Raw genomic sequence first — 20338 nt, 5'->3', positions numbered from 1 at the left:
ACCATCACGGGGAGGAGTTTCCAGGTTGGGCCCTGTGATCAAAAGCTGCTGGAGTCAGTGGGACCTTCTTCGTTGCAACGGACTACTGGAGCGTCAGTGGGTGACGCCCAATGGCCTCAGCAAGTGTTGGCAACTGGTGGTTCCGAAGAAGATGAGGTCCAAGATCTTGGATAAGTCCCATAACCAGATCACTAGTGGGCACCTGGGAAGCCGGCTGCGACATAAGTTCTGCTGGATTGGCATGCGTCAGGATGTTGAAGAGTGGTGTCGGACCTGTGATGTGTGCTGTGTCAAGAAGAGGACCAAGACCTTCCTGGAGGAGTGGACTATGTGGAGGAACAAGGACATCATTGGAAGCGGCATAGAAGAAGACCTGATAAGTTGAAAGATTATTTTGTGTACAGTTAGATGTTTCATTAGAATTAGGGTTTATGTTTATGTTTGTGTATACTGTGTAGTTTTCTCGGGACGACAAAGAACTAGGGAGGGGGTAGTGTTATGAAGGGAGATTTGCCAGTTAGGTAGTCGAGATCTTTCGAGACGTTTCTGGTACCGTAAGTTCGGTACGAGACAGAGTTGCCAATTTGCCTGGTGTTTGTGAGCGTAGTTATTTCGTAAGTTAAACATTCATTTATTTTTGTGCTCTTTTTCTCAGTAATGTTTTATTTAAGTAATTGCTTGTTAAATTATGTAATTTAAGTTCGTATGATTAATGATTTAGTGTTATGTAATGTAAGACAACTCTAGCATGTTTTAATGTCTCGTAGTTGGTAACTGTTGTTGCTAGGGGTTGATGCAAAACAGTATGTCCTAGAATGTTGGAGAATTGGACGTTTCTAGAACAATGCAAGCTTATATAAGGATGGGGTAGAGATTATTACAAGTTTAGCGAGGTGTTGAGTCAGTTTGGAGTTCAGTCGGATTTCAGGTCAGTGAAGGTTGTATACTTTTGGTACTTGTGAAAACAGTGGCATACAGTGACGGGTTATTGAAGTTTGTATATCAGTGGAACTTGAGAAGAGAGTGAAGTGTATTAAGTGTAATTACAGTCAGTGAAGATTATTTTCAGTACTTGTGTATTAAGTGAAGTGTTAGCAAGCATCAAGTGTACTAACTGTGAAGTGTTGTTAAACATTAAGTGTAACTGCAATCTATAAAGTGTGCATAGTTCCAGTGCTTGTGAGAACAGTGAAGTTGGATAGAATTAAGTGGAATTATTTGGAAAATAAAGACAGTGAACTTTAAGGAGCCAGTGTTTATTTTCGCCTCAGCTGATCTTGTGTACTGCACACCTGAAGGCTGACCATAAGAAGAACAACTCACTGGGCAACGTCCTTCCTGTACCGTACTACTGCTGTTGGAGCCTGTGGCAGTGTGGGGACTGGGACGTAACAATATGAACCAGAAATAGGGTTTGCGCCAGAACTGATCGCTGCGGCACTGTGATATCAATAAATATAAAATAAAATAATAATAGTAATAGTAGATAGGTGGTAACCACAGCCGTTGGCGTGCCTGGGGCCAACGGATTGTAACGTGAGGGTTAATGTTAACCTTCACATTACAACTCCAAATCGTGAACTGTATTAGGAAGATTGGTTTTGATCTTCACAATATAATTCCCTAATGGATGGAGGTGATTTTGTAAAAAAAAAAAAAAGTAGTAGTAGTAGCAGTAGTAGTAGTTGTTGTTATTGTTGTTTTAGTATAGTAGAAGTAGTAGTAGTAGTAGTAGTAGTAGTAAATGTAATACCGGTTAGTAGTAGTCAATCAGTTAATCAATCAGCTTTATTTTGTGTCTCTTGATACTTAAAAAACAACACATTTCATCATCATAAAGTAGTAGTAGTAGTAGTAGTAGTTGTAGTAGATGTTGTAGTAGTAGTAGATGTAGTAATAGTAGCAGCAGTAATAGTAGTAACAGCAGTAATAATAGCAGTAGCAGTAGTAGTAGTAGTAGTAGTAGTAGTAGTAGCAGTAGTAGTAGTAGTAGTAGTAGTTGTTGTTGTTGTAGTTGTATGAGGAGGAGGAGGAGGAGTAGGAGGAGGAGGAGGAGGAGAAAATAACGAAGAAAAAGAAGAAGAGGAAGGAGGGGGAGAGGAGGAAGCTGTAGAGGAGGAAGAGGAAGAGAAGGAAGAGGAAAACGACAAGGAGGAGGAAGAGGAAGAATAGGAAGAGGAAAATGATAAGAAGGAGGAGGAGAAGAGGAGGGGAGGAGGAAGACAGGAGTGGGAGAAGATGGAGATGCAGGAGAAGGAGAGGAAGAGGAGACAACGAATAACATCATTCAAGGGCAAAATAAAATCGTTCTGTGGTACAATGAATAAAATCCTTCAGGGGTACATATGTGGCGTATATTACACTACAAAGTATTGTACCTTGCATTTCATCTACACACGTGGTTTCCTTCCCTCGTGGTTTTTCCCTCATTTCACCATACACACGTGATTTCCTTCCCTCATGGCTTTCTCCACACCTTGTTCTCAGCATCGGTATTGGTGCCGCTACCAATAGAATTCAATTTCTCTTCCCTCCTCACCTGCCTAAACCAAATTTGAATATTAAGGCGACCTAGGCTTACTGGTGCTCTGCCCACCTCATTAGGGGGCTTAAAACCATGCGGGCGACCTAGCTCTAGCCTTCTTTCTACTCACAACTTAACCCCGGCTACTACCTCCTTGCTTTCCGTCTCTCCTTGTAAAATCTGGCCAAGTGGTACAACTTTACATATACAATACACAAATTCACATCAGCCAAGCACCCCTGCTTCTCACTGAATTCATTACCCATATTTGTAGTCTGTAACTATTTTATCCATGTAACTGATCCACACATGCTGTAATGTAATGACCTCATACTATTTTGAAATCATGCAGTAACTCTGTATTGTTCCAAGTCAATAGTCACTCCCCTGTCTGTTTCTTCCCAGCACATTTGTGTTTATCTATCCTTACCATTTGCCTTGGTGTAGTCCCTAGTAAAATATTCTCATAACCAAAAACACTACACTGGTGACTTCCCGGAGTGTATAAAGAACATGGAGACCTTACCACACATCCGTCTATCCCTTCCTACATTCACGTACGATATTAACACGTGGGTTACACAAGTTGATGCCACGTGGCCTGATGATAACAGTGATGATGACAAATTCAGAGCAGTTGTCCGCACTCTTCCAACTCAGGTAGCTACCCATGTACAGGACATACTCCTGACACCACATACAGGGCAAAAGTATAAAACCCTCATGGAGAGTTTGCTGTGGGCCCTGGGCAACTCAAAGCAGGCACTGCTAATGGAGCTGGATGCAATTCGCTCCCAACAGCAGTGCCTTGGCCCTCCTTGCCCACATTCAAGCCACTCTCACAGCAGCTGGAGTGACCCTATCAGATGACCTCCTCCGGCACCGACTCCTCCAGCTCATGCCACCAGACTTCCGACTCCACCTAGCATCCCTAGCCCCTGGCACATCCCTTGCTGAGTTCATCGAGGAGGCGGACATTCTCTATGAAACTCAACAGCATTATGCCAACCACCCAGTAAGTGCACACTCCTCTTTTTCCCCAGTCATCGCCTCCAGTGCTACCCCCAGTGAAACAGTGGTGTCAGTGAACAGTGTACCGAACAAAAACGGTTCCATGTCAGAGCTGTGTACCTTGTTGACAAATTTAACAAATAGAATAGACAAGCTGGAAAGTAAAATAAGTGGCTTCACGACTCAGACCCCCAGTGTTGCAAATCATTCCCCAGCCCCTCAGTGTTCCAACAGTGTCCCCTCAGTGAACTGTGGTTGTAATGCTAATCGCCAAACAGCAAGGGACAATTTTGTGTTGTGTACGTATCACAAACGCTTTGGCATGGAAGCCAGACGATGTGCACCACCCTGCATATTGATGGGAAACGCATATGGCGGGAGACAGTCCCAGTAGTGTTTCCCGCCACACACACCAAATGCCCCCTCAAGATCAGCACACCCAAAGCCATAACACGTTCCACTGACTCCAGGAAATTACAATGGGTTAAAGACGCTATCTCAGGCACAAAATACCTTATTGACACTGGAGCCGCATACAGTATAGTCCTTCCTACCTCTGACCACAAAATGGCTCAGCAACCAGCATTTGACCTGATAGCAGCAAACAGCACCCTCATAGCCACATTCAGCACGGAACCCCGCCACGTGGCACTTGCCCATTCAGTGTCTTTTACTTGGCCATTCCTCGTTGCTGACGTTAATCAGACCATTATTGGCGCTGATTTCCTGGAGGCATATGACTTGCTCGTGGATACCAGAGGACGGAATCTATATCACAGACCCTCAAACTCGTCCTTCAAAGTAACCGGGTGTGCTGGTAATCCTCCACTCATTACACACCTTCACCAGAAATCCTCATACAATTCCATATGATGCCAGTTTCCCCTCTTGACCTCTCACTCGCCCAACAACGGCCGTACAGACCATGGTGTTGAGCACTGCATCATCACTTCCAGACCGCCCTCTTTCGCCCATCCCAGATGCCTTGCCACAGAACGTCGTCAGGCAGTGGAAAAGGAGTTTCAGACGATGCTCAATGAGGGCATCATTCAGCAGTCATCAAAGTGCTGGGCATCCCCTCTACACATGGTACCGAAGGCACAGCAGGGTGAATGGAGAGCATGTGGGGTCCACAGGGCACTGAATGCGATGACAGTTCCCGACAGATACCCCATTCCCCACATCCAGGATTTCCACCACCAACTACAGGGCCGTCGTGTATTTTTCAAGATTGATTAAGTCAGGGCATTCCACCAAATCCCTGTGGCGGAGAAGGACATCCCCAAGATGGTAGTAACCACCCCCTTTGGCCTGTCTGAATACACAAAGATGAATTTCGGCCTCAGAAATGCCACACAAACGTTTCAGAGATTTATGGACCAAGTTGTCAGGGGGCTAGATTTCGTTATGGTGTACATCGATGACATCCTCATCGCTTCTGATTCCCATGAGCAGCACAAAACACACCTCCAAATGCTGTTCCAATGCCTGCAGGACTACGGGCTGCGTGTGCACCCAGCGAAGTGTATCCTCGGTGCAGACGAACTAGATTTCTTGGGCCACAGGGTATCTGCCACAGGTATCACGTCCCTCCCGCAGAAGGTGGATGCCATTAAGGACAGTCCATGCTCGGCTACACCTCGCAGGCTCAGAGAGTTCTTGGGGATGGTCAATTACTATCACAGGTTCCTGAGAAATGCCACAGCAACACTAGCCCCCCTTAATGATCTCCTGAAGGGGACAAAAGACATCCGCCAAGCCTCTTCAATTGACTGCACAGCCAGACCATGCCTTCACCACCCTCAAAAACCACATCGCCACCACACCCCCCCTAGCATACCCATTACCCGATGCCCCCATCACACTCACCACAGACACCTCTGCCGAAGCTGTGGGTGCAGTCCTACAACAAGTCAATGGTGCAAACATGCCTGTTGCATTCTTCAGCCAGTGCCTTAACCCTGCCCAGTGCAAATACAGTGCCTTGGACAGGGAGTTGCTGGCTATCTATGAGGCAGTCAGACATTTCAGGCATATCTGGAAGACAGAGAATTCACCATCCTCACTGACCATAAACTCCTTATTTACGTCATGGCTCAGAAAGGTGAAAATTGGTCTCCTCGGGTGGCAAGACAATTAGCCTTCGTTTCAGAGTTTTCCACCAACATCCAGCATATCAGTGGGGACCTGAACAAGGTCACGGATGCCTTGTCCCATAGAGTTTCAGCTGTCAGCCCTACGCTACCCCTGCTTGACCATGCAGCCTTGGCATGGAAGCAGGAGGATGATCAGGAGCTCCAAGTGTTGCTGCAAGCCATGACCTCACTTCAACTACAACAGTTTAATGTCACTGGCACACCCAAGAAACTCTGATGTGATATGCTCTGCAGGGCAGCACAGCCCTTTATCCCCCAACAATTCCAAAGGCAAGTCTTTAATCATTACCAGGAGATGGGGCACCCAGGCATTCACAGCATGCTCAGCTTACTTAGCTGGTGAGTGGTATGGCCAGGGATGAGGCGTGACACCAGCTGGGTCTGAGCATGTGTGGCTTGTCAGTCAACAAAAGTGCATCGCCACACGAAGACACCAAGTCAACCACTGCCCACACCAACTCAACGTTTCCACACAGTCCACATTGATATCCTTGACCCCCTCCCCGAATCTAGGGGTAACCACTATATATTAACATGCATACATAGAGCGACACGGTGGGTCAATGCCACACCCATGCTGGACGCTACGACGGACCGTGTGGCATACCACTTCCTGACATCCTGGGTTGCTTGTTTTGGCGCCCAGCAAGTCATCATCACAGACCAGGGCCCCCAGTTCGAATCTCGGGCCTGGCAGGACCTAATGGACTTCCTGGGTGCCAAACTCCACAGAACCTCCGCATATCGCCCTCAGGCAAACGGAATGATTGAGCACTGTCATCATCGCCTGAAGGAAGCACTGAGGGCACTTCCCCACCCAGTGAATTGGGTGGCCATGCTGCCAATCCTCCTCCTAAACTTGAGGGTTACAGAGAAGGAGGACATTGGGAATTCCCCAGCGGAGCTAACGTACAGGGAAGACTTGAGGCTACCGGGACAGTTCGCCCCACAACAAGGCACGGCAGCCCTGGTTTTCCTCCCAGAGCTCCAGCAGGCAATGCAGGTGCTACAACCAGTCCCTCCCCGTTCTTGCCAGCACCAGACAACGTTCATCCCACACTCCCTACCAGACGCCGAACAGGTCTTTGTGAGGAGGGGTCAACGCACATCACAACTCCAATCCCCATACGAAGGCCCATATCCTGTGATCACAAACTCACGCAAGGTTGTCACAGTATACAAACATGGGAAACCATCCACAGTCTCTGCAGAGTCAAACCGGCCACACCACAAAACCAGTCACAGACAACACCCCACACGTCATCCCCCAACCTCGCCAGCCCACCAACAACACGCCCACAATCAACACCTCATATCTCAGCACCAACATCTACATGCACCACCCACCCACCCCACACACACACACACACACACACACACACACACACACACACACACACAGACTATCTCCGGCTGACCACATCAGCGAGAAGGTACGGAACATGTATACACTGCTTGCAAATATGAGAATAGCATTCACATACATAAATGAAGACATGCGAAAAAGGATAATAACATCATTCATTAGACCAACCTTGGAATATGCATCAGTAGTCTGGAGTCCTCATCTCAAAAAGCATATAGACAAGATTGAAAAAGTTCAAAGGGCCGCTACAAGATGGATAGCAAGCTTAAGGGACCTAAGCTACGAAGAAAGACTAAATAAACTGAATCTACCAACACTACAGGAAAGAAGGAAAAGAGGTGACATGATAATGCTATATAAGTGCATATCAGGAAAGGAGAAAATAGACATAAATGATTACTTAACATATGGAGAAGCATCAGCAAGAGGACACTGCAAAAAACTGCATAAGAAGAGAGGTGATAAAGACGTAAGGAAATTCAGTTTCCCAAACAGAGCAAGTGATCAATGGAATGCACTACCGAATGAAATAGTGTGTGCCAAAACAATTCACAAATTTAAGGATATGTACGATAAATATGGTCTAAGACACGGGACAATATGAGCTTGACTCATTCCTGTAAAAATACAATTAGGTAAGTACAATTAGGTAAGAACACACACACCATCCCCTTTGTCAACTCGTACCCTCTGCTACCTGTCATCCCTGACTCAGGTGTCATGCAGACAAGCACACCTCTACCCCTGACGCAAACACTCCCTCACCACTACCCACACTACCGTCCACAAACCCGACCTCCAGCACTAACCCTACCATCCCTCAACCAGTCCTTACACCTCATCCACTCTCATTGTCAACCTCACACGATCCTACCTCTCACCTTACTCACCCACCCACCATCCCTCAACCCGTCCTTACACCTCATCCACTCTCTCCGTCACCCCCAGCTCCCGCCCCTTGCCCAATCCTTAACCCTAACCCACCCTCTCTGTCAACCTCAGGCGATCCTACCCCACACTCTTTCCCACCAATCCCCACCCCTCCCCAAGTCAATACCCCTCATCCATCAACACCCATCATTCCTGTAATCCCTCCATCACTAACTAGTACCCTACAAATTACATCAATAACTCCCACATTTACCCACAGTAAATCAGGTCGTCTCAGCAAACCACCACAATTTTACACTCCAGCATAATCTGATGTCAAAAACTGCAGACACTCCATGTCATCACACCTGCGTTGCATTCGTATGGTACAGAATTGGTTTTTGTGTTTGTCCTACCTTATATAAGAGCTCAATTGTAGAGGTGGGGCATAACTCTCATTCGTTCATTCATCATAACTAAGCACTAGTCAAATATTTGTAAAGAAAGTTATGCCTGGCTACTATTGCTTACATTATAGTCATGCCCCCCCCTCTCCATTTAATACGCTACTCCATTACACATAGCCATGGAATGGATTTGTAATTAGAAACTCTCCTGTCTATCACAACTACTGTTTGTAATTACCGCATCCAAATCACTTTCAAATGTTCGTCACATTGAAAGCAGTATATATATATATATATATATATATATATATATATATATATATATATATATATATTGTACCTTGTACCCTATTCATATATTTTTTTCTGTCTCTCTTTTCTCCCTTTTTTATTGCCATAAAATGGAGGAAGGGGGAGGGGGAGTGCTGTGGCATATATTACACCACAAAGTATTGTACCTTGCATTTCATCTAAACACATGGTTTCCTTCCCTCATGGTTCTTCCCTCATTTCACCATACTCACGTGGTTTCCTTCCATCATGGCTTTTTCCACACCTCGTTCTCGGAATCAGCATCGCTATTGGTGCCACTACCAATAGAATTCAATTTCTCTTCCCTCCTCACCTGCAGTGGTGCCTAAACCAATCAAATTTGAATATTCAGGTGACCTAGGCTTACCGGTGCTCCGCCCACCTCATTAGGGGGCTTAAAACCGAGCGGGCAACCTGTCTCCAGCCTTCTTTCTACTCTCAACTTCACCCCGGCTACTACCTCCTTGCTCTCTGTCTCGCCTGGTAAAATCTGGCCACGTGGTACAAATTTACATATACAATACACATAAACACATCAGCCCTGCACTCCTGCTTCTCACTGAATTCATTACCCATATTTCTCGTCTGTAACTATTTTATCCATGTAACTGATCCACACATGTTGTAATGTAATGACCTCGTACTATTCTGAAATCATGCAGTAACTCTGTATTGTTCCAAGTCAATACTCACACCCCTGACTGTTTCTTCCCAGCACATTTGTGTTTATCTATCCTCACCATTTGCCTTGGTGTTGCCCCTAGTAAAATACTCTCATAACCAAAAAAGCTACACATATTGTAATGCTAGGTGTTTTAGGGTCAGCATCCCGTCCCTCTAACGCCTAATGTGTAGCAAGGTTGTCTTTCTAGACCGGAGCATAGACAAATAAGAGAAAGGCAGGACACAAAAACTCAAGGCAACAACCTTACATATGTATTGCTAAATTCTACAGTGGAACAGGCAGATGTCACAAATACAGTTATGCTGAACAATTATAATTATTAGGCTTAGATATCGGGTGTTAGTATCGCACAGGATACTACTTAGGACACGATCGGGTAAGGTGAATAGCACTTAGGGCAGGGAAGCTAAACACTTATTTTGAAAAAGTCTAGCTGGAGTTTGTGGCACTATTTTCGCTGCTGACAGGCTGACTGGTTTGTCGGTCAGGTCATTAATTAACCCTTAAAGCGCGGCCGTCGACAGCCGAACCCCCCCCCCCCCTTGTGGCGGGGTTGTATCGCAGTCTGAGAACCTGTAGGGAAATATTTGCCAAAAATCAGAGATTAACCCTAGAACATTATAATTTTTATGACAGATAGTACTTACATTCAGATTTCTCCTGAGATAGGTGTTGAGCTTTCGTGGACTACCCAAGGACTTGTGGAGACTTGCAAAGTTGGGTACAAAATCTTCACTTTCACACCTCCAGCAACCCGGTTTCCCCTCTACCACAGCCTCAGTCTGTCACAGTACACTTTATACTACAACGTACAGGTAGTTTGGAATCCGTATTTGTACAATAAGCACTGAAAATAAGGCTACAATCAACGGAGCGTAAGGCCGACATGCAGTGCGGCGGGGGTCTTCCCGTCACTGAACAAACATTTCCCTTTTCACAGCCAAAAACACGTATACTACATTATTTTCCTTCATAGTACTTCCCAAAGGCTCGCATGGCACTATTACGGCCATAAAAATCACTGTCACTGCCAGTATTGTGAAGCGGGAATGAGAAAGACCACCGCGGCGCGATTTTATTCTGCCTTACGCCAGTCACTTTATTCTCGCTCCTGTCGGCCGCTTGCACTTCATTTCTATCGCTCACTTTCACTCTCGCTGTCAGTTTAGTGCCTTATTCATCAGTGTCACTGTCATTACTTATGAAAATAATATTTTCTACACACCAAACTGTCACTGTCATAACATAGAATAGAAAAATATGCTTTCAACTTCTTACACTGGAGTGACTGTCGCTCTCAATACTTATATTATTACTATGTACAATAATTTACACTGAAATCACTGTCACTGTCAGTGCTTTTACAACTACACACACTAATTTACACTCAACAGACTGTCACTGTCAGTACGTACAAGAAAACTAAACACTAGTATCACTGTCACTCTCAGTATTATTTACATATTTATACCCTTATTTTCAATATCTTCTCAGGCTGTGGTAGTCAAAGAAACACGGGTAAGCGCACAGGGGAATCTGACACTCTTTGCACTGCAAGGAGGTGCGTCTAAAAGTTCGTTCTTGCCGGTTAGTGTGGCTGCAATCATGGCACCTCCTCAGTGCTTTCCCTCTCTTGGCAGTGCTAGGCATTGGCTCCAGGTGGTGTCGATGAAGGTAGTCCTGGCACTGTAGGCGGTCTGGAGGTGTCTGTGAGTGGCGCCTGGGACCTGATGGCAGTACCTGCCCAAAACGCTGTAGCAGCTGATAGACAAAAGTCTTAGAAAACCGCCTGAGAGAGTAGTTAGCTGGCTTCCTGTTCTTGATCTTATACAGGATGAAGGCGTTCAGCATGCACATATCCAGCAAGTGCAAGAACACCTTCCTATACCAGCGACGGTTCCCCCTCAGGCAGTCAATCTCTCCGATCATCATATCGGACTTGTCCACCAGCCGCATATTGACGTTGTAGTCAATTACAGCATCAGGCTTGATCACAGGATCGCCAGTCCTTCTGTCGACCTTCCCTGTGGCTTGCATTTCCCCCTTGTGGACTGTGGTGAGCATATTGACGATCCTCTTGTCGTGCCACCGTATCGCCAACATCTTGTCGGATTTCTTCAGGTGCACGTCTCCCCGCTTTGATCTTTCAGCCTCAGGGAAGGCAGGGTAGTGTGCCCTATTGCTCCTGACAGTGCCACAGGATCCGACGCCGTTCTCTGAAAGGTACTTGGCGAGTTTGAGAGCTGTATAATAATTGTCCGTATACAGGACATGATTCCCGCCAAAGTACTTTTCCAGAAGCACTTTCACCACAGAGCTAGAGAATCCAAGGGGGTCAGTCTTGTCCAAGTCCACATTGCTGGCGGTGTAGATAACGAAGTCTAGGATGAACCCCGTCTTGCAGTCGCACAGCATGAAAAACTTTTTTCCAAAGCGGTGGCGTTTGCTTGAAATATACTGCACGAACCGAAGACGGCCCCCGAACAAAACCAAGGACTCGTCGATCACTACTTTCTTGAAGGGCCGAAGGAACGTCATAAACTTGTCCTTGATCGTGTTCAGGATTTCCCTCACTTTCCATAAGTGGTCAGTCTGGGAAGGCTCATCGTTGTTGGCAAAGTGAAGGTACGTCATGAGTTGCCTGAAACGATCCCGAGTCATGTAATTGTTGAAGATGGGTGTGGGGCAAAGATCGTCAGCACTCCAGTACTCCTCGAGCTTGTGCTTCCAGTTATGTGGCATCAGAAGCATCAAGCCGATGAATACAAATAGTTCCTGGATCGTCACAGGAACCCATGCTGCCATCCGCGACGTGGACGGCGTTGCACCTTCACCTTGACGAACTGCAGCACATTGTCCTTCGTACCTGTTTGTCTCGGTACAAATCTGCTCCATGACTTCGTTATCCAGGAAGGCCAACAGGTAGTCCAAGCATTCACCACCCTCGGGAACAGGGAAGTCAGCCTGGATCCCACACCCAGTGGAATCAAAGGGCAGATCCTCTGGCACAAAATCAGAGCCCTCAGACCACACGAAGGCGTCCAGAGTGCCCTGCCTAGGCTGGGAGTGGGTGGGTGCGGCGGGGGGTGAGGCAGGCCATGTGGCAGTGGGTGAGGCAGGCGGTGAGGCAGTGGGTGAGGCAGGCCGTGTGGTAGTGGGTGAGCTAGGTCGTGCCTGTGTGGTGGTGGTGGTGGTGGGGAGAGTTGGAGAATGTTCAAGGTCACTCGCAGTAGGCTGTGTGGTGAGTTGCCTAGTGCAGTAAACCTTACCACTAATTTTACCACTAGGAGACACTTTCCTACTCATGCCAGGACGAACACGGGGCCTACAGAAACCTCTACGAAAACCAGACTGCCTACTTCCCTTCTGAGGTGGTGAAGGAGACTCCGAAGACTCAGGAGAAAGCACAGCAGACGAAGATGACGAGAGAATGGGGCTGGGGGTGCGAGATGGTATGGTGGCAGCGTGACCTGGGGTTGGGGACAATGGCCGGCCTGAGGAGAACAATGGCTGGGAACTGGGGTCACCACTTCGCTTCCTCTTGGCCCCCTTGCCATATGCCACTCCCTTCTGCACTGGAGCCTTGCCTGACGAGGTGCTAGGCACAGGAATTGTCTCTTCCTGCACCTCAGACTCAGCACTCGATAAAGTGTCTAATTCAGCAAGGCTCGATAACACCGCAATGTCACTACCGTAGTCCATAGAGGCTTTCAGTAATTCTAGGCCTATAGCAGACTCACTCAGGCCCTTTGCACTCCCTAGTAAGGGTTTTGATGGGGTAGAGGTCACAAAGCCCTTTTTCGGAGGGCTTGAAGGCACTGACTCGGAAGAGCTAGAATTTGACATGGTGTCACCTTTAAAGAATGCGGTAAACTGACGCTAAACAGGGGCAAACCGCGCGAAAAAAAGCTAGTGTGACAACTGGGGAAACAAGCGTTTCCAATTAGCATAAAGTGCTTGCGAGAAGAAGGCGCAGATTGACATTTCTGAGCAGTCCGCGCACTGCCATATATCACGGCGAGGATGGCCAGGCCGCGGTGCGTGGGTGGGTAAAAAAAAAGATACTTGGCAACAACGGAGGTCAATGGTACAAAGGTCAAGTGTGCTAATAGTAGCTAAAGGGTGATGGTACTGATAGAGAATACCAGCTTGAACCTGCTTGCCTGCGGTTATTCAAAATTAACTAGAATCGCAAACGCAACGATCCGCTGTTATGTCCTTTTCGGTGAGCGTCGCAAACGCGACGATCTGCGTTTAAGGGGTTATTGCTCTTGCACTGGGACCTCCGTATGATCATAATGTGAAGCTGTGTCACTATATGGTAGCGTGTTCACTGTTACAGACCCTTATTTTACTGCCTTGCTGTGTCCTCGGTTTCACTGTTACCTTACTTATTCCACCTTTCTTTTATATTATTACTGATGCTTTGCACACTGACTTTCCATATTCTGATAACTCACTGTTCTGCCTTTACTTCACTGTGTCACGGACACTGTGGTTTCACTGTCACTCACTGTCAGGACTGGGCGTACTGGCGGTTGGGTACAAGGGCGGCGGAGACGACTCAGCCTCACTACTGATGGGGCTGAGTTCCACCAGGGGTCTCTGTATTCAGGGGCCACAGGATCACGCGTAGGGGTTACTCTCTCGTCCAGGGCTGCTGGTGGCAAAGGGTCCCTCACTTTCAGGGCTTGGGAGGGAGTCTGGCCCTCAGGGCTGGGGCCGAACAGCTGCCTGAACCTCTCGCTTAGGTGCCTGATGGAGGATGAAGATCTCCGGCGTCAGGATGAAGGGATGTCCTTCCCGGGGGTCCTGGGGATGGTCTGGAGGTCCCAGGGGCCGTGGTCCCCAGCAATTGGAGATGCCGTCAGGAGTGGGCTGCGGCATCGGCCTCCATCGGGGTCCATCAGGCGGGTCCTCTCAGGAACAGGCTGCAGTGAGTAGAGCCCAGTGGTAGTTACAGGGCCTCTCCAATACGCCTCCAGGCTGGGGTCTCCCTCTGGGTCGTAGTGTCATGGACAGGAGTCAGCACCTGATGGAGGAGTGGCTACCAGCCATCTCCTGCCGAAGGGCCCAGCTACTGGCCATGGCCTTCTAGGGGCGTGGTTATTAGCCATCACTAAGGCCCGGCTACTGGCTGTGGCCTGGGGAAGGTAGCGGCTACAGACCGACTCAAGGACACCTTCAGAGCAGCTACCGGCTGTCTCCTGACGAAGGCAGGAGCGACTACCAGCTGTCTCCTCATTACCTCCGGAGCAGCTGTAGGCCGTCCCCTGTAGGAGGGTCGAGCAGCTACCAGCCATCTCATTTAGGACACCTTCAGAGCAGCTTCTGGCCATCTCCTGATGAAGGTAGGAGCGGCTACCAGCCGTCTCCTTGTTACCTCCAGAGCGGCTGCAGGCCATCTCCCGTAGGAGGATTGAGCAGCTACCGGCCATCTCAGGGGTGCTGACTGGAGCTAGAGTAATAGCTCCATCCCGTTGTTGTTGAGGGTCGGGTCACCCGCAAGGTAGTTGCGGTTTACTGCTATGGTGGCGCTGGGCTAGTTGCAGGTCATAGGGGTGCGCGGCCCAGGTGGACTTATGTCTTTCTCACACAGAGCTGGACCGTGTGCTGTCTACCTCTCTGTGGGCTCTTTTTAGGGATCTTGTGTTGTTTTCAGAGCCCAAACCCGGCAGTTTACCACCTTCGTCGGGGAAAAAGTCACGACCTCGTGACTGAAGGTGATAAACTTGGATGGTGTCGGTGTGGTGGGCTGGTTGTTGTCACTGTAGTAGGGTGGTCCAGGCCATAGTGGCTGGGTTTTCAGGAGAGGTCAGGTCTCGGGTAATGAAGAGGGTGGATGCGTCGTTGATGTTGTGGAGGAGCTGCAGGAGGTGGAGGGGGCCGCGGACTCAGTGCCTGCGCCCGAAGGGCAGCACCCATGTAGCACACCGAACTCTCATGCTTCGGGGTGTTGCTGGTGTTTGAGTGTTGGGCTGAATGCTGGACACGGCTAGGGCAGGTGAGGTTTTGTGGTGGAGTAATGCGGCGTGGTGTCTCTTGGGAGTGGTGGTGGACGTAATTTGTGCTTGGTGTTGCATGAGTGTGATCGGTGTTGTGTTGGGGGTGTGAGTGGAGGAAGGGGTAGGGTTTGGTGGTTAGGTGGGAGGGGTGGAGGTGGCAACGTATCTTGGGGGTGGGTGTGATAGGTGCCCCGAGAGGATGATGGTGATCTTGAGGGTGGGTGTGGGTGATGTGTTGGGCGTGCAGCGTTGTGATGCTGGGGCGGTGCTGTAGTGACCCAAAGTTTTTTTTTTCATTGATATTATGACCGAAATCCCTCTGAGAAAACATAATGTAATTGTTTTCCCTAATTGCTGGTCCCAAATTGATGTAATTAGGAAATAAGTCCAAAGTACTCATAGTAATCTACTACCGTATGGGAGAGGAGAAGGTATTTTAGTTGCCCCATGTAACAAGAAGGAGAATGGGTTTGTTTACCTTTTTATTTTAATAATTAAGAAGATTTTCCCACCGTTTGTGATAAAATGTGATCTGACAAATTGCCAAGAGTTACTTACTAAGGAATCTGTAATTTTTCTAATACATAAACCTAATATGGAGTGTGAAAGAACCATGGCTTTGGTTGTTTTGGAGCTGAGATGGCCTTGAGCGGGTCTTTGTCGGGGAAGCGGTACAGACTGGCTGTGTGCCAGCGTCTGTTTCTTGGAATATGAAAGGTAAGATTAATTGTCAATGGCCAAAATTAAAGTAAAATGAACTAATGAGACAGTGGTGTATGGTATATACTGTCAAAATATGCCAGTATCCCAAAACTAGACCAAGCTTTGTTCTTTCCACTCAGGGGTCTTTGGTGACGCAGATGAAGGCCCCAGTTTTATAAGAGAACAAAGAAAGGAACCCGGTTATGTAAGTTACGATACTTATATCAATATCAGTGAATGTATCATGACATAGAAGTGCACTTAACTCTGAAATACGTAGCTAAGCTAAGGAGTAAGATAAGAATACTTAGCTTATGTTCCTTATTATCCAAAGTAAAGCCAAGTTTGGTTAGACAATAAGGAATATTAAGGAGTAAACGTTCCTAAGTATAATGTTGAATTTATAGGAACAGGTTCGAGGGTTCGAGAGTTGGAGAAGATTTACTGTGATTGGGACCTCCAGAGTCGTCAGGGACGGTTTCTAGGCCATGAACAGCCTAGGGAACCGGGTCCAAGCAAGGAGGGGTAAGTGAATGACTGATGGTGCTGTGATAAGTGGATAATTCATGGTGCTATATTAAGGATACGGGATGTTGTACTTAGTACTCAGTATATTTTTCTCATTTTTTATAATGTACCATTCTAGTGTTAAGTAATGTCTCTAATTTGAATTTCCTTTATAATGACCTCCTCACAATGATCATGCACTGCACAATTACCCCTGTTTAATTAGTAAGAGGAATTTTAATAATAAGGGCTAACCGTGGTCGAGGATTCCCCGAAGTCTGAGATAAGAGAGATTGACGAGAGGGGACTTAAGACTGAAACTTTTATAAAAGAGGAAGAAGGGAGGGCCCTTACAGTGTGGGCTGTAGGTGTTGCGGCGGCATGCTGGGGCGGTGGTGTGACTGCAGGTTTGGGGGAGGCGGCAGGGGTGGAAGGTGAGGAAAGGCGGGTGTGGGGAAGGTGGCCTGAGATGGCAGGTGAGGAGGTTGGGGACAGGGTGGTAGGCAGAGGGGGTGGGGAGGGCGGTTGTGAGGGTGTGGGCGAGGAGTCGGGAGTACACGGTGTCAGCGGCCCGTTAGGTGAGGTGTGATGCGGAGTGGTGGATGACGGGGAGGGGGAGGTAGGTAGAGAAATTAAAGGTGAGATGTAGCCGTTGTAGGAGTCAGGGGAAGGGTTGGCAGCAGTGGTTGACAGTGGGGAAGGAGTTGGGGTTGGGGAGGTGGTGGTGTATCTTGTGGGCAGGGGTGGAAGTTGGCCAGAGCTGGTGATGGCAGGTTTAAGGGTGGGAGTGGGTGGTGAGGTGAGTGCACGGCCCTTTGGTGCTGTGGCTGCATGCGGTGTGGCAGGGCAGGTGGTGCGCAAGGGTGGGGTAGTTTCGGGCGGCGCTCCGATGGTGGCTGTGGGTGAGGCGGTGGGGCTTGGGGTGGGTGGTGTGTGGGGGTGTGAGGGTGCTCTGGCACTGGAGGTCGGTAGCAGTGGTGAGGTGGCTTGAGGTGTGGGTGGCGAGGAGGGAGTGCGGTCTTGTGGCACCATCCCGTTGTTTGGTGGTGGGGTGGCTTGGGCGGTGGCAGGGTTCTGTGCTTGCAGTGTGGGGTGGGCAGTGGGTGAGAAGCCAAGGGATGATGCGGGTGTGGGAGTGATGGCGGGCAGTGTGCGGTACTGGAACCATGGTGGCTTGGTTGGAGGTGGTTGTATTGGTGGTGGTGGTGGGGTGGCAGGAGCTGAGGAGTGGGGTGAGGTGGGTGGTGTGTCGCCGGAGGCGAGGTATGATGGGGTGAGGTGTGGGCAGTGAGGAGCCGGTGGTGGGGGGAAGGTGCAGCCTCGTGGTGTTGTCTGGATGTTTGGTGACGGGGCGGTGTAGGTGGCAGCAGGGGGCTGAGCTCATGGTGGAATGGCGGGTGATGAGGTGCGGGGTGTGGCAGGCGGCGAAGCTTCTGGTGAGGTTATTGGGGATGAGTTGGGGGTCTGTGGGGATGGTGAGGTTGAGGGTGAGGTAGAGGAGGTGAACGAGAAAGAGGAGGTGGGTGAGGGTGGGTCAGAGAAAGAGGAGGGTAAAAGAGAAGAGATAGAGGGAGGAGAGTGAAAGGAAACGTGCCCTTTCCCCCTGTCGTAAATCGGGGAGGAAGAGAGGTGGCCCCCACTAGGATAGGGGGGTGCAGGGGCGGTGGTGGGCGCCTTCTGTACTTTTTTTGCTTCGGTTTTTGTTTCCCCTAAGCTCGGAGCAATTGGCGTATGGTGGGGTGGGTGGCTAGAAGGCGCCTTGTTCCTTGGATATCTTTACCCAGGTCTCCCCTAGGGGCATGTATGATAAAATGTTTTTTGATGAAACTGGGGAGGATCCTGATGAGTGCATGAAATATGAGTTGTTCCCTGGTTTCGTTATCTGCCTCCGGGTAGGCAGTGGTGACCAGGCACCTGTCCTCGATTAAAGTGTCATCTAAGTTGCCAAGAGGATGTAAAAAAGGCAGAATATAAGAGTGAAGTAAAGGAGCGATTGGGTAAATATGATTAGGAGCAGATGGGGGACATGGAAGGTATGTGCAAGATATTCACAGAAGTCTGTGAAGCATGTGAGGTGGTGTGTGGGGTGAAGAGAAGACGAAACGGGTTGCAAGGAACAGCATGGTGGAAAGAAGAGGCGAAACAGGCTGTGGGACAAGAGAAGAAAGCATATAGTAAGTGGATGAGAAATTGGGGCGTGGAGGAAGTTGAGAGACGGATGAGAAAGATATATGTAGAGAGGAAGAGAGAGGTGAAAATATTAGGAAGAGAGAGTAAGAAGAGAGTGGATGAGGAATTAGGAAGGAATTTGAGTGTAAACTGGAGAGAATATGAGAAAATTTTCTGGAAAGAGGTAGAGTTAGACGCGTTAAAGAAGTTAGTTGGGGAGTAAAAGATAAAAATGGTAGAGTGCTAGTGGAGAAGGGAGAACAAGTGAGCATATGGAGAGAACACTTTAAGGAACTGTTGAACATAGAGAATGAAAGGAATGCTGGTATAAGTGGCTGGGGAACGGCTGGGAGAAGGAGAGATGAGAGAAGAGAGGAAGAAATCAGTAAGATGGAAGTTGTGGAAACTGAAGAAAATCAGAATGGGGAAAGCCCAGGAATTGATGAACTGTGTGGTGAAATGCTGAAACATGGAGGAGAGATAATAGTAGAATGTATGTGCAGATCTCCAGATTAGCCTGGGAGGAAGGCAGAGTCCCGGAGGATTGGAAGTCAGGTATAATTATTTCCCCGTACAAAGGAAAAGGGGAAAAAGAAATGTGTAGTAATCATAGTCATTTGTCTTCTGAGTGTATTAGGAAAAGCATATGGTAAGATAGTTACTGATGGAGTTACAGTAAGGAACTAACAGATAATTGGTGAAGAATAGGAAGGCTTTAGGAAGGGAAGAGGTTGTGTAGATCAGATATTCATTCTTCTTTAGTAGAAAAGTTTCTAGAGGGGAAAGAAGTTGTATGCTGCCTTCATGGATTTGGAGAAAGCATATGACAGGGTGAACAGAAAAGGATTGTGGAAAGTATTAGGAGTATATGGAACATACGAGTTGTTCAATGCCGTGAAGAGTATGTATGAGGGTGCTATGGGTGCTGTGCATGTGGACAGTGAACTGAGTGAATTTTTCTATTTGAAGGTTGGATTGAAACAGGGACGTCATGTCTCCATGGTTGTTCAATCTGTATATGGATAGGGTTATAAAAGAGGTACAAGGTAGGGCATGTGGATGTTGGAGCGGCCCTAATGAGAGAGGGCAGTGTGTAGAAACTCCCTTTACTTTTGTTTTGTTCGCAGATGATAATGTGTTGTTAAATGAAGAAAGGGAGCTGCAAGGCGTGGTGAATGAGTTTGGTAGAGTGCGTAAGAAACGGAATCTAAAGGTGAATGTAGGGATGAGCGAAGTTATGGTCTTTGAGAGAAATGAATTCACTGAATGTACAGTGAGGTTGGATGAGGAGGAAATGGAAAATGCGAGTGCCTTTAAATGCTAGGGTAGTATGATAAGTAAGGATGAAAGTGTAGAGAGTGAAATGCTTGAAAGGGTACAACAAGGAAGAAACGTTGCTGGTTCTTTGAAAGCAGTGATAAGAAACAGGGAAGTGAGCAAGGAAATGAAAAAGTTACTGCAAGACAGTATTGTGACAGCAACTCTGACGTATGCAATTGAAGCTTGGGCCTTGTTGGAGGGACAGAAGTCAAGAGTGAGAGCTGTGGAAATGAGTTACTTGAGAGAAGCATATGGAGTCACATGGAGAGACAGACTGACAAATGAGAAAGTGAAGGAGCGTTGT

General features: G+C 47.9%; 2 protein-coding genes across 2 annotated transcripts; both read left to right on the top strand.

The window, feature by feature from the left end:
- Window positions 1-4102: 4102 nt before the first annotated feature.
- Window positions 4103-4774, top strand: LOC145414408 (uncharacterized). Its single transcript, XM_080283944.1, has 2 exons — window positions 4103-4352; window positions 4530-4774. The coding sequence occupies exons 1-2, from the start codon at window positions 4103-4105 to the stop codon at window positions 4772-4774; spliced, it is 495 nt and encodes a 164-aa protein (XP_080140070.1).
- Window positions 4775-6078: 1304 nt separating this feature from the next.
- LOC145414407 (uncharacterized) lies at window positions 6079-15052 on the top strand. Its single transcript, XM_080283942.1, has 3 exons — window positions 6079-6155; window positions 6238-6929; window positions 14994-15052. The coding sequence occupies exons 1-3, from the start codon at window positions 6079-6081 to the stop codon at window positions 15050-15052; spliced, it is 828 nt and encodes a 275-aa protein (XP_080140068.1).
- The last annotated feature ends 5286 nt before the right edge of the window (window positions 15053-20338 follow it).

This window comes from Coenobita brevimanus, chromosome 99 (assembly GCF_032717465.1).
Source record: "Coenobita brevimanus isolate Jiangsu-jjx chromosome 99, ASM3271746v2, whole genome shotgun sequence".
NCBI lineage: Eukaryota > Metazoa > Arthropoda > Malacostraca > Decapoda > Coenobitidae > Coenobita > Coenobita brevimanus.
The sequence above is the reverse complement of the archived record's forward strand: the minus strand, read 5'-3'. Positions and strand labels throughout refer to the sequence as shown.